Source organism: Rhinopithecus roxellana, chromosome 8 (assembly GCF_007565055.1).
Source record: "Rhinopithecus roxellana isolate Shanxi Qingling chromosome 8, ASM756505v1, whole genome shotgun sequence".
Classification (NCBI taxonomy): domain Eukaryota; kingdom Metazoa; phylum Chordata; class Mammalia; order Primates; family Cercopithecidae; genus Rhinopithecus; species Rhinopithecus roxellana.
The window spans coordinates 39,350,723-39,365,080 of record NC_044556.1 but is presented as its reverse complement, the minus strand read 5'-3'; the positions used below and the strand labels follow the sequence as shown (position 1 = coordinate 39,365,080).

Sequence of the window (14,358 nt, the reverse complement as noted above, 5' to 3'; positions counted from 1 at the left end):
GTGCCATTTATCATAACAATGTGATAAGAATATATAAGCAACCAGCTACGGATAGTGCAGGTGTGCACAAGAAGAGAAGGACCATGAGCCTAGTGTGGCGGTTCTTAGCCTGGGGTCCACAAAGAGAATTCAGAGAGTCTATGAACTTGGATGGGAACAAACTCCATCTTTACTTTTATTAATCTGCACCTGAAATACAGCATCTCCTCCCACTGTGAAAGTAAGCAACAAACCAGTATAGTGTTGCCTGTGTCTGGGACTACCCCAGATAGAAATCACAGATACCTTCTCATGACATTACAGTTGCTGCAGACATCCTGAAATATCATGTATACTCATTACTATTCAGAAAGTACAGTTGTCGTTAAGCCTGCCACTATCTTATTATCAATGCATTAATAAAGCTGCATAATATTACTACAAAACCAATTTGCTTTACAAGCATTTTGATAACTATTTCTATATAATTATTTTCCTTTGTCATTTTGTATATTTTATGAATTAAAACATGTTAATTCTGAGAAAAGGTCTGCAGGTTTCAAAAGGCTGTCGAAAAGTCTCATGGCACGAAAAGATTATGAACGCTGTTTCATCTGAGAGCCAGATATTACCTGCCTAATAAGTTCAGAGTGTTCAAGTCTCTTAGGTGGATATTATAGGTCTTATGGTGTGTTTGAAACAAAAAAAAAAGTCTTTACAATTCATATTCTTTCATAAAAGTGTAACTTTCTACAAAGCTGAAACTCTTAACTCTTCTGCCTCATTAAAAGAGTTGTTTGATGCAAGTTTAATATACAGAGGTTTCTTAGGGCAGATTCCAGAGCAATCACTTCTGATCAGGAAGGTAACCTAAGTCCATCTGGAAAGCGATTTCTGCAGCCACTGGAGCCCAGATTGACCAGTAACGAGCAGCTCCTTTCCTCGATGGCCACAGTCACTCAAGAACTTCAGACCTGCTTTTACACCACCCACTTTTCCAAATCCAGGTTCTGTGCTGTGGTATAAGTGCAGAGTAAAGAGCTCAGGACAATGCAGCTTCAGAGACAAAATATTCCCCCTGCGTATTGTTTCCTGCTTTCCTTCCCATCTGAACAACAGAGATGCCACATATTCACATTCATGCTTAGGAAATGAGTCCAACAACCAAGGTCTTCCCAGTTTAAAAAACAGAAGGCAGCAGCAACAGCAGCAAAGTACTCTGTGATCTGAAGATGTCAGACTCGCAGAAAACCAAGGACATCCATTCATCCTGAGCAATGACATTGCCCTGCCTTGGTCTCTATACACTGTCTCTGTGAGGCCTGAGGCTCCACAGTCCATGGAAACAAGCCTCAAATACCTCTGACTTAAGGGCCCAGAACAGAGCTGAGCACACAGTAGGTTCTCCATTGATGCTGGCTGGACAATGAGTCAACAATAGCATGTTTTCCTTTTATTTTTATGTGTTTCCTTTTTTTTTTTTTTTTTTTGAGATGGAGTCTTGCTCTGTCGCCCAGGCTGGAGTGCAGTGCCCGGATCTCAGCGCACTGCAAGCTCCACCTCCTGGGTTTAGGCCATTCTCCTGCCTCAGCCTCCCGAGTAGCTGGGACTACAGACGCCCGCCACCTCGCCTGGCTAGTTTTTTTGTATTTTTTAGTAGAGACGGGGTTTCACCGTGTTAGCCAGGATGGTTTAGATCTTCTGACCTCGTGATCCGCCCGTCTCGGCCTCCCAAAATGCTGGGATTACAGGCTTGAGCCACCGCGCCCGGCCTTATTTTTATGTGTTTTCTAAAACGCATTTTGTATTTTCTTAATTACTTCTATAACTACAATAGAGGGTTGGAAAAAAAAAAAAAAAAGCTGATTCACAGATGACAGGACAAAGGGCTTCCTGTATAGACCCCAGGACTGGATGCTCCTGTGGTCTGTATGACACAGGAAAGCAAGTGGCCCTGCTCTAGAGAGCTCCTCCCACTACCAGGAAAGGCACATTTGAGGGGACCGAAAGGGAGGCCTAGAGGATACAAGTTAGATGAAAGGTTTTGGGATGAGCCAGGCACACACCCCAACAGCTGCAGAGAAACGCAGGTCCAAGGACTCAGGAAACACCAAACCCGATAAAGCTTACGGGGCAGGGTGTGGCACCTTCACCCCAAAGCCCCACTGAACACCAAGCCCCACCTAATCTGGCTGAGGGACTGCAGCACCTAAACTCTGAATGAAAGATCTGCCTTCCTGTTATGTGCAGGCTGTGGTTTTCCATGGACATGAATTTAGATAAAAACAGCTGCGAAGCAAAACAACAGGCATCCTCAGCACAAAACAAATGCACCCCCATACACACCTCCAGCCTCTCAACACCCTACTCCCTTCTCCCCTAAAAATAAGGCCTCGGGCCGGGCGCGGTGGCTCAAGCCTGTAATCCCAGCACTTTGGGAGGCCGAGACGGGCGGATCACGAGGTCAGGAGATCGAGACCATCTTGGCTAACACAGTGAAACCCCGTCTCTACTAAAAACTACAAAAAACTAGCCGGGCGACGTGGCGGCGCCTGTAGTCCCAGCTACTCGGGAGGCTGAGGCAGGAGAATGGCGTGAACCCGGGAGGCGGAGCTTGCAGTGAGCTGAGATCCGGCCACAGCACTCCAGCCTGAGTGACAGACCGAGACTCCGTCTCAAAAAAAAAAAAAAAAAAAAAAATACGGCCTCACATGGGAAGCAGAAACAGTTGTCAGAAGGCCATGGGGCTCCCTGGCCCAGTTCTTTATATCGCTATCATTAGTCACAAAATAACAGCACCTATAATGCATCGTTTCCAGCTCACCTGTCGGCTGGATCACCACGGTGGCAACTTCCACGGCCTTTTCTTGGATTTCCTGCCAGTTGCCCTGCTCGGCGATCCACTCGCTGACGATACACCTGTAGGAGCCCTGGTCGGCAGACAGAGCCCGGGACACGGAGAGGCGGTAGGCGTCACTGCCCACGGTGTCCAGGCGCACGTCCCCACTGTGGTAGCGCTGCTCATACCCCAGGCCCGGGTGGAACCTGCCCTCGTGGGTCAGGGCGAGCACATTCCGCCGGGCCGGGCCGCGGTGCAGCTCCCACAGCAGCGCCAGGTGCGTGTGCAGTGGTGAGGCGGAGGCTGCGGTGCAGCGCAGCTCGAAGGGCTCCCCCTCCCGCAGGCTCAGGCTCGGCGGGGGCCGCGCGCTGGGGCCCACATGCAGGGAGTCGGCCAGCACTGCGGAGAGACAAAGCTGGGTCAGCAGCCGGTCCACACCGACCCTAGCCAGCAAGGGCCAGTCCACCGCTGCAACCACAGACAATTTCCTCCTTCCTCCCCCATTCCAGGGCCCAGTGGGCACGTCTTCCCATTTGGATTCATCTGTAATTTCAATTGACTTTCTGACTTGAAAAAGAAAAATAAAGGTACCAAAAAACCCCATGCTAGAAGTGGGTGGTAAAAACTCCCTGTGGGAGTCGTGCCTTGGGGATGGGATGTGCTTCTGCCACCCTTAAGGAAAGTTACTTTACCCCTCTGTGCCTCAGTTTCCTAAAAGGGGCATGACAGCTGGACCTTCGTCACAGAGTTGACATGAGAGTTAAGTTACACAGGGCAAGTTCCCAGGACCGTGCCTGGCACTCAGCAGTCATGATAAATCATTGGGTGTGACTGTCAAACATTTCTTTGGTTAGGACCAGGACTAGGGTAGGGAGCCCACAGAATCTGCAGATAAAATGACCTTCTAGACTTAAAGTAGCAAGATCCACAGGGGAGAAAGGATGGCATGAGCTGCCTGTTGCTTGCAGCCTGGGGAATGCCCAAGAATGTCTAGGGTGAACACAGCATATCCACATGATAGGAACCGGCCCAGGCACTTCTACAGTCTAGAAAAAGGGGGTGGCGATCAAGTAAGTATCGGTGGTGTATTCAGGAAAAAAGCAGTAAGCGATGAATACTGCTACTGTGGTAACCAGAAAGGGGGCCACTACCAAGCAGCAGGAAACATCCATCAGGCTTGTCGATGAGCTGGCTAAGAGGACCCTCCAACACCACTATTCATCAGCTCTTTGGTTTTTTTCCCCCAATTCCACACTCAGAAACTAATTCAGTGTCCTTGAGAAGGGGTTATTCTAGGTAACATTTAAAAGCTGTTACATTTTTAGGACACATTCCGAAGACCCATCTCTACTGCAAAATAAATATAATGACCTTCTAGTATATATATATCCGTCTGTGAGTCTGGCTAATATGACTCAGTTCTCAAGGCCAGCTCATCTCTCAGAGCACAGATGAATGGTTTCAAGAGCCATGAAGCTGCAGGCCATGGAGACCCTGGACCACACATGGCAACCATCAGAGGCTCCACCTGGGCAGCAGTCAGTCTCTCTCATGGTCATCCATTGCTTTCCTCACCCAAGAAAGGCCTCCTCTTGTGTCTCCTGCCTTCCACAGACAGCAGAAGAGGCTGAAAGACACTGGAGGAAGCGGGATGGGGGTGGCGGAATTCTCCCTTTGCCCTCCCTCCCACTCAAGAGGAGACTCCAAGGGGATACAAGCGTGCGTCTGGCTTAATGAAAAGGTGGCATGTGGCATTATTTAGCTCCAATACAAGAGTGTCTTTTTCTAAAAAAACATGTGTGGGATTTTTCTATAGGAATAAAGAGGTAGGTTGGGTGTTTCATTACCTCTTTAATGGACATGGCAGTTTTATCCCCTGATGAGTCGAGTGAGGGAACAGTCTCTGAGCTATGGTAGGGTTCTACAAGTCATGAGGGAATGAATGCCTCAATCAACCCTCGCTTTTTATATCATCATGTGCATTTTCTACTTTCTGATAATTACATACATTCTGACCCAGACATAAATCCTTTTGGGAACAAGGCAGGGTACAAATAAATGCATAATTAATTAACAATAACAACAATTATAATGTTTCTATTTTCTTAGCCCCAAATTAACATGGTTTGTTCTTGCTCGTTTACTAATTAGCTGTGTGATTTTAGGCAAGTAATTAACCTATGCTCTTCCATTTTCTCATGTATAAATTAGGGAAATATTCTGCCCTATTTTGATTGGGTTCAGAGAATTGAATGTGTGAGTACATCTAAAAGGACTTGGAAAATGAAACAAATAAACAAAACCCCCAAAACAAATCCCAAAACATTCCAGGTACATAAGGTGTAATTATTTGCAAAGCTAGGTCAATAAGCTAGTAGAGACCACGTCTTCTTTCTCTACCTGTATGTGTACCTGTAACACATACAACTTCTGGTACAAACAAGTACTTTTAAATCATGAAAGTCACAGAGAAAGACATGAACTTTGAAATGCCTGTTATTCCCATAAACCTGAGCATCATTAACATGACCATCCCCTTCCTGTCACTAACCACTGAATGCTTACCATGGCACTGCTCTAAGGCTTTACACCTGGTAACTCACCTGTCCTCACAACCTTTAAGGTTACAGGAGGAAGCTGAGGCATGTAACATGCCCACAGCCATGCAGCTGACAAGTAGTAGAGCCAGCAACCGGACTAAACAAGCGCAGGCAACCTCGCTCCAGAGCCAGCTCTCCACTACCACATCATGCTGCCTCTACCTCACTGGGCATAGGGTGGCTCAGAACCATACTGGAGTGAAGAGATAGGGCCCTCTAAGGTCATCTGGCCCATCCCTGCCTTTAATCAGGTAAGTCATGATTATTTCCCTGGACAGAGGAGGGAGCAGAGCCTCAGAGAAATTAAGTCTCTTGACAAAGTCAACCACAGCCCAGGGGCAGAGAAAGGTGTGGCCCCTGGCATAACAAGCCCATGTGAGGACTATACCTTTAACCTGCACTGTGTCCTCATAGTTTCCCTGGACAGTGGCATCTGTGCTGGGGGTTGAACATTTGTAGTGGCCTTGGTCTGAAGGCTGGACGTTCTTTATGTGGAGCTCCACGGCGTCGTTGGCAGTCCGCCTTAACAGGATCTCGCCCCTCTGCAGCCGCTCCTGGTACAGCTGGGCTGGGAACCCCACCTCCCAGGTGCTTGCAAGCTCCACAAAGCTGCTCCCCAAAGATGAGAAGCTCCAGTCAAAGTTCTGCTCACTGGGGCCATCATAGTCACTGACATTGCAGGGGATGACCAGCTCAGTGCCCACCACTCGAACCAGGGTCCCTGTGGGGACTCTCACCACACGGCCTCGACAAAGAGCTGCAATGATAAGAGATGAAAGGCAGGTCTTTAATCACAGAAAGTCTTCCCAGGACAAATGTGGCAAACCTGTGGATGCTCCTGCTCACAGGCATGGCAGAAACGTGACAGCCAAACCACCAGGGAAAATGTGTCTATGCAGAAGGTTAAGCCTGTCCCTTAAATAATGAGCCAGGAATGCAACCTCAAAATGAGCGTCTCTCTCACAACCAGTTTCCCAGGACTAAGAGGGAGGAAGATAAGCATTAAAAGCAGGCTGGGCCGGGCGCGGTGGCTCAAGCCTGTAATCCCAGCACTTTGGGAGGCCGAGGCGGGCGGATCACGAGGTCAGGAGATCGAGACCATCCTGGCTAACACGGTGAAACCCCATCTCTACTAAACAAATACAAAACACTAGCCGGGCGAGGTGGCGGGCGCCTGTAGTCCCAGCTTCTAGGGAGGCTGAGGCAGGAGAATGGCGTAAACCCAGAAGGCGGAGTTTGCAGTGAGCTGAGATCCGGCCACTGCACTCCAGCCTGGGTGACAGAGCCAGACTCCTTCTCAAAAAAAAAAAAAAAGCAGGCTGACGGTAAACCTCAATAGTTTCTTCCCTCCAGTTACTATTTAACACACCCTAACCACTCAATGTGATGTAAAAATATTTTAGGTTTTGTGTGAAAGAAAATGGCACAGCTAGTCAAGTGTTTACATTTCTGCCCACCCTATATCAGCCCTCATCCCTAGAGACCATTATTCCCTGGGGCTCCTGACACCTGATTTACAATGATGGATGCCAATTTTTAAATCCTAGAGCAGCCCTGCTGATAAAATGATTTAACTCCTGTTATCTGACGTTGCCTATAAATTAATTTTAAAATATGATGATTTTACCAAGTATTAATTTTCTATTTTCTGGCTCATTTCCTTCTCTACTCTTTGTTCTGATCTAAATTCAGAATGAGGATGGGGAAGTACAAAGGGAGAGAGGCAGGCTGGTTGCTGGGTGTTCTTAGGAATGCAGCAGCTGGTTGCCGGGGATAAGCCCAGTGGACATAGACAAGACTTCACTGGCTTTTCCTTCCCTAAGAGTGTGCAATTCCCAGGACTCTCTGGTAGGGACCCTACAACTGGCATCTGTGAGTCCTTTAAGATGTCTCCACTGCAATCAACTTCAGCATGATTTTGCAGTGTATTTACTACCTGTTTAGCATTTCAATTGCACCAAATAAACACATATGGCTCCTTCTTGATGTTCTTGCAACAACATATAAAAGAGAAAGCATGTCTGAAATCAAGGAGACCTAAGTTTCAATCTGAGACCTCTCTTACCTTTGACTTCTGCCACTATGAATTGGGACAAGAAGGCTTCACTGAGTTAATGAATTAAATGTCTAGGTGAGAGTCTGCCATGTAATAAGGGCTCCAGGAAACGGGAACCTTTTATTAATATTGTATGTTTATCATTTGTTACAGGTTGAATTGTGTCCCCATCCAAAATTCCTACGTGAAACTTCTAGCCTCCAGTACCCCAGAATGTGACCATATTTGGCAGCAGGGTTGTCACAGATATAATTAGTTGTGATGAGGTCATACTAGAATATGGTGAGCCCCTAATCCAATATGACTATCCTTAAAAAGTGGGTAATTTGGACACACACATGCCCACAGGGAGAAAGCCACATGAAGATAAGGCAGAGATTAAGCAGATATGTCTACAAGCCAAGGACCTCCACAAATTGCCAGCAAGCCACCAGAAGCTAAGGGAGAAGCATGGAACAGATTCTCCCTGTCAGCCCTCTGCAGGAACCACTCCCAACACCTTGATCTTAGACTTCTGGCCTCCAACATTGTGAGGCAATAAATGTCTGTTTAAGCAACCTGGCTCATGGTACTTTGTAGCAGCAGCTCTAGCAAACTAATATACTACTGCCACTGTTTTTTCACTGGTTTAATTCATGTTTTCAAATTCTGGGTTGCCACCCTTTAGTGGCTTGTGAAATGAATTTATAGTAGTCGTGACCAGCATGTGCATGTTTTTAAAGACAAAATTAAACCAAACAGAAAATACCAAATATTAGTACATTGCACTTAGTAAGAGATAAATATTGTTTCATTACATTTTGTTAAGTTAACAAAAGTATGTGTGTACCAGAAGATGATGAAAACCTTATACCTTAATTTGAGTCAAGGTTAAAAAAAAAGATCACCGTGTTAAAGCTATCTCGTTTTCTCCACCTATTATTATTTACTTTGAGAAGTGAAACAGGAAGTATCCATGTAAGACAAAAGGTGATGGGGAAGAGTGTGGGTTCTGAGAAGGGGCTAACTGACTGCCTTCCCCTCCCAGCCCATCTGGGGGGCAGGTCCAGACTGAACTCCAGCTCAAAGAAAAGTTGCTGAACCCTAAATCACATTACTCTCCCTAAAAATAAAATAAAGTTATGGGTGCTGGTAACTTAGAAGAACTATGGGTCACATATCTTTCTGCAGAGAATGGTAGAACCAACCCCACATACTGTTGAGGAGTAGTGCTGGAATGTGATACTTCTTTCTTTCCTTCCATCTATCTTTCCTTCCTTCCTTTTCTTCCCTTCTTTCTTCCTTTCTCCCTTCTTTTATTCCCTTCCTTTCTCTTCCCTTCTTCCTTCCTTTTTTTTTTTTTTTTTTTTGTTGCCCAGGCTGGAGTGCAGTGGCATGATCACAGCTCCCTGCAGCCTCAACCTTCTGAGCTAATGCGATCCTCCCACCTCAGCCTCATGAGTAGCTGGGACCACAGGTGCACACCACCACACCCAGCTATTTTTCTATTTTTTTGTAGAGATGGGGTCTCGCTATTTCACCCAGGCTGGTCTCAAACTCCCAGTTTCAAGCAATCCTCCAACCTTGGCCTCCCACGGTGCTGAGATTATAGGCATGAGCCAGCCCACCTAGCCCATGCTACTTCTAAGGCAACTCAGTGGCTCAGGATGACACCCTGACCTCACACCTGTTAATTCTGGCAACCATGAGGCAGACCCACAGTGGCTGTCCAGCTTTACCTGTCTTAGATGAGGCTGACGGTACCCCCAGTTCCAGGTATGGGCACTGGGGCTAAAACCAGGTAAATCAGAATTCTCCTGGTTCTTTTTTGCTGAAGCTTCTTAGAGGCTTTAGCTTCCAGTGGAATCAAGGTAATATAAAGATGAGGTACTCTAAACTGCACACAGGCGGGTCTCCTGACCATAAGAAGAAGTTATCCACAGGAGAAAAGACCCAGGCCCAGGACCCAGCACCTGAACGACAGAGGTCAGAAAGCCACCCCAGTTGCTGCCAAATAGCAGCATCTGAGCTTTTGGATCCAGTCATGCCTTCTACACCATTCCCAACGCAATCGAACATGCACTCTCATGTGTAAGAATGTACACCCACACATACACACAACCCCACACCCCTTTCCCTGAACATTTTAGTTTATTGCAATTCCATTCATCCCCACTTATGTTTATTTTCTAAAATTTTTGTTTGTTTTGAAACAGACTCCCACTCTGTCACCCAGGCTGGAGTGTAGTGGCACAACCGTAGCTCACTGAACTCCTGGGCTCAAATGATCTTCCTACCCCAGCTTCTTGGACAGCTGGGACTAAAGGAGCCATGACACCATGCCCAGCTAATCTTTAAAAATGTTTTGTAGAGATGGGGTCTTGCTAGGTTGGTCTCAAAATCTTGGCCTTGTGATATGGTTTGGCTATGTCCCCACCCAAATCTCATCTTGAATTCCCATGTGTTGTGCGAGGGACCCAGTGGGAGGTAACTGAATCATGGGGGCAGGTCTTTTTCGTGCTGTTCTCGTGATAATGAATAAGTCTCACGAGATCTGATGGTTATAAAAAGGGGAGTTTCCCTTTTTATAAGTAAGGTGGGACTTACTCCTCCTTGCCTTCCGCCATGATTGTGAGGCTTCCCCAGCCACGTGGACTGTAAGTCCAATCAAACCTTTCTTTTGTAAATTGCCCAGTCTCGAGTATGTCTTTAACGGCAGCAATGAAAATGGACTGATACAGTAAATTGGCACCAGTAGAGTGGGGTGTTGCTGAAAAGATACCCAAAAATGTGGAAGCAATTTTGGAACTGGATAACAGGCAGAGGTTGGAACAGTTTGGAGGGCTCAGAAGAAGACAGGAAAATGTGGGAAAGTTTGGAACTTCCTAGAGACTTGTTGAACGGCTTTGACCAAAAGCCTGATAACGATATGGACAATAAGGTCCCAGGTGAGGTGGCCGCAGATGGAGATTAGGAACTTGTTGGAACTGGAGCAAAGGTGACTCCCGTTATGTTTTAGCAAAGAGAATGGCAGCGTTTTGCCGCTGCCCTAGAGACCTGTGGGACTTTGAACTTGAGAGAGATGATTTAGGGTATCTAGCGGAAGAAACTTCTAAGCAGCAAAGCATTCAAGAGGTGACTTGGGTGCTATTAAAGGCATTCAGTTTTATAAAGGAAGCAGAGCATAAAAGTTTGGAAAATTTGCCTGACAATGTAATAGAAAAGAAAAATCCATTTTCTGAGAAGAAATTCAAGCCAGCAGCAGAAATCTGCAATAAGTAATGAGTAGCCTAATGTTAATCCCCAGGACAATGGGGAAAATGTCTCCAGGGCATGTCAGAGGTCTTCATGGCAGCCCCTCCCATTACAAACCAGAGTAGAAAAAGTGGTTTCATGGGCCGGGCCCAGGGTCCCTGTGCTGTGTGCAGCCTAGGGACTTGGTGCTACTCCAGCCATGGCTGAAAGGGGCCAATGCAGAGCTTGGGCCACGGCTTCAGAGGGTGCAAGCCCCAAGCCTTGGCAGCTTCCACGTGGTGTCAAGCCTGTGAGTGCACAGAAGTCAAGAATTAGGGTTTCGGAAACTCCTCCTCAATTTCAGATGTATGGAAAAACCTGGATGAAAGGTGTAAGTTTGCTGCAGGGGCGGGGCTCTCATGGAGAACCTCTGCTAGGGCAGTGCGGAAAAGGAAATGTGGGGCCAGGACCCCCACACAGAATCCCTACTGGGGCATGGCCTAGTGGAGCTGTGAGAAGAGGGCCACCATCCTCCAGACCCCAGAATGGTAGATCCACCAACAGCTTGTACCGTTCACCTGGAAAAGCCACTGACACTCAATGCCAGCCTGTGAAAGCAGCCGGGAGGGAGGCAGTATCCTGCAAAGCCTCAGGGGCAGAGCTGCCCAAGACCATGGGAACCCACCTCTTGCATTAGCGTGACCTGGATGTGAGACATGGAGTCAACGGAGTTCATTCTGGAGCTTTAAGATTTGACTGCCCTGCTGGATTTTAGAGTTGCATGGGGCCTGTAGCCCCTTTGTTTTAGCCAAATTCTCCCATTTGTGGGAGGGACCCAGCAGGAGGTAACTGAATCATGGGGGCAGGTCTTTCCCGTGCTGCTCTCATGATAATGAGTACGTCTCATGAGATCTGATGGTTATAAAAAGGGGAGTTTCCGTGCACAAGCGCTCCTCTCTTTGTCTGCCACCATCCACGTAAGATGTCACTTGCTCCTCCTTGCCTTCCACCATGATTGTGAGGCTTCCCCAGCCACGAAGAACTGTAAGTCTATTAAACCTCTTTTGTAAATTGCCCAGTCTTGGGTATGTCTTTATCAGCAGCGTGAAAACGGACTAATACACCTTGGCCTCCCAGAGTGCTGGGATTATATCATTATAGCCACCAAGCCCAACCTACTTATGTTTCTTAAAGTAAAGGTAATTTCTGTCACTGGCAACTCAAAGAACATTGAAATAATGTATCACTACCCAGCAGTGACGAATTCTCTGAAGCCATCATTACCACAGTTCACAAAGAAATGAGGTGATCACTTTTTTACATTTAATTCTTGAGACAACCAGACAATTCTGAATCTCCCAAAGAGATCTTCTAGAAGAAAGCATCATGGTGGAGATTCTTTAGAGGCAAAACAGCCTTGTGCTTAACCCTCTTGTGCCTCAGTTTCCTCATGTGTGAAATGGAGACCATGGTCACCACACTCCCTGAGGGCTATAGTAAGGATTAAATGAGGAAATGCACTTACAACACTCACGATACCTGGCCTGTGGCAAGGGGCTGCGGTTATGTGCTGGGCAGGCCACCCCTAAGATAAACCTGATCATAATCATTCACCTTGCTTCCTCGGCTAGGTTTACAGAGGAATTTCCTAATGTGCTCATCTTTTCCATTCCTATCCCTTGTCAAGAAGCTGGCCAGGGTGGACGACCTATTCACAAGCATGAGACTGCATCCTTGTAAGGTCTCTATCTTTATCCTTGTGATGAGAGCTTTAGAAACTGATTTATCTCCTTGTCTGGACTCTCCAATCCTCCCACAGGGCTGCCAAAATCATATTTTCCACATACAAATCCAATGTCACTTCACTGATCAAAAGTCTCTAATGGCTCCTTATCACCTATAGGACAAAATCAACCCATCAGCCGCCCCCATCGCTGTCACCCCGGCCCAGGCCAGCGCCCCTCTCATCTGCATTACTGCAATGTCCCTTACTGGTCTCCTGGCTTCCATTCTTGTTCTCTATTCTCAACACAGCAAAGTGATCTTTGAAAAATTTAAGTTGGGTTATATCTTACTCTGGTCAGAGGTCTCCAATCCCTTTCCATCTCATTCAGATGAAAGCTGAAATCCTTACAGAGGCAATCCTTACAGGACCTGGCCTTTTTTGTTTCTTGGATCTCTTGTCTACTCCTCTTCCTCCACTATACTCCAACCATGCTCTGCTCCCAAGGTTTCACGTACTGCAACCTCAGGGCCCTTGCACATTTCCTCAGCCCAGGACACTCTCAGACATTCATCCCACTGGTTCCTTCACCAGCTTCAGATCTGTATTCTAATGTCACCTTCTTAATGAGGCCTTTCCTGACCACCCTAAAGTGGCACATCCCCATTCTTGCTCCTGCCACATTTTCTCCTTATCCATTATTACTAAAATACTTTATGAACATTTATGTTTTTACTATTATTTATTTTCTTTTTTTTTCCCCCAGTAGAATGTAAGTTCCATATAAGTAGTGATTTTTGTTCTGTCCATTGCTGAATGGCAGTGCCTAGAACAGGACCTGGTAAAATAGTAGTTGTTCAACAAATATTTGTCTAATGAATGAATGAATGAATGAATGAAAGACATACAAGACCATTCATGATCTGGCTCATGGTTACTACTTTAGCTTCATCTCCGACTGTTCTCCCACTCTCTGATGCTTCTATCCCACAAAACAAACATCTCTTCACTTTCTGGAAATGCCATGCTCTCTAGTGCTTCATGGCCTTTGCTTTCATGCCTCCATCACCTGGAATACCCTCTTATCAATCTCTTCACCGTCTCGCAAGAGGCAGCTGCAGCACCACCTCCTCTGTGAAGCCTTCCTCAACTCCCCTAGGATCACTTAGGTATTCCTTCCTTCATGTTCCAACTCAACCTGCAAAAGTACCTTCAACATCGGCTATATGATGGCGCCACTGGGAAAAGTAAAGCAGATATGAACAGATGCTTGAAAGATCAAATTCTAATCTGAAAAGATATAAACCTGAGCACTGTCTTGCATGCAGAACTAGGATGCCCCCCTCATCCATGCAAATCAAGATTTTAAATTTTGGTAACAGAATTTCAAATTGCCACCAAGCAATCTGGTATTTAGCACAGATTTCTTGTAATATTGTTAAATAACAGCTAATGATATTTAAAAATAAATATAACTTGGAAAAAATAGAGCATACGGCTCTTTTCAAATCAAAAAGAGTATCTACATAGCCACATGTTGCCAATTTTTGTCAAAACCTTTTGTAACAGTTGATAACTGAGGGAAAAAGAGGAAAAGAAAATTTTCTTCTATTTTTCCAAGTTCTACCAGTGTTCAAACTGAAAGTCCCAAACACTTATCTGACCTGTATTAGTTTAGATCCCCATAAAAACGTCGTTACTAAGTAACAATCTTGAACTACGGCTTCGTTGGTTTTCAGCAGTCAATATAAGAAACCTTCATACAAAAAACATTTATCAGTCTTAAAATCCTACTGAGGACACTACTGGGTGGTTCAACGACACAAAAATCCACATAATAAAATTCCATTAAAATTTAATACCAGAAAAAAAAAATACCTGTTGATGGAACATTGTACATTATTTCCCAAAAAAACAAGAACTACACAGGTTTCTCTTACCTCTCAGG

At 45.9% G+C, this 14,358-nt stretch overlaps 1 protein-coding gene across 1 annotated transcript in view; it reads right to left on the bottom strand.

Moving 5' to 3' along the window:
- PTGFRN (prostaglandin F2 receptor inhibitor) overlaps positions 1–14,358 on the bottom strand; it is an 80,018-nt gene that overhangs the window by 38,681 nt on the left and 26,979 nt on the right. Inside the window, exons 2-3 of the mRNA XM_010367900.2 lie at positions 5,807–6,175; positions 2,804–3,217 (exon numbers count right to left, since the gene is read on the bottom strand). Coding sequence (XP_010366202.1) covers positions 2,804–3,217; positions 5,807–6,175 — 783 coding nt within the window. The remainder of the gene's footprint in view (positions 1–2,803; positions 3,218–5,806; positions 6,176–14,358) is intronic.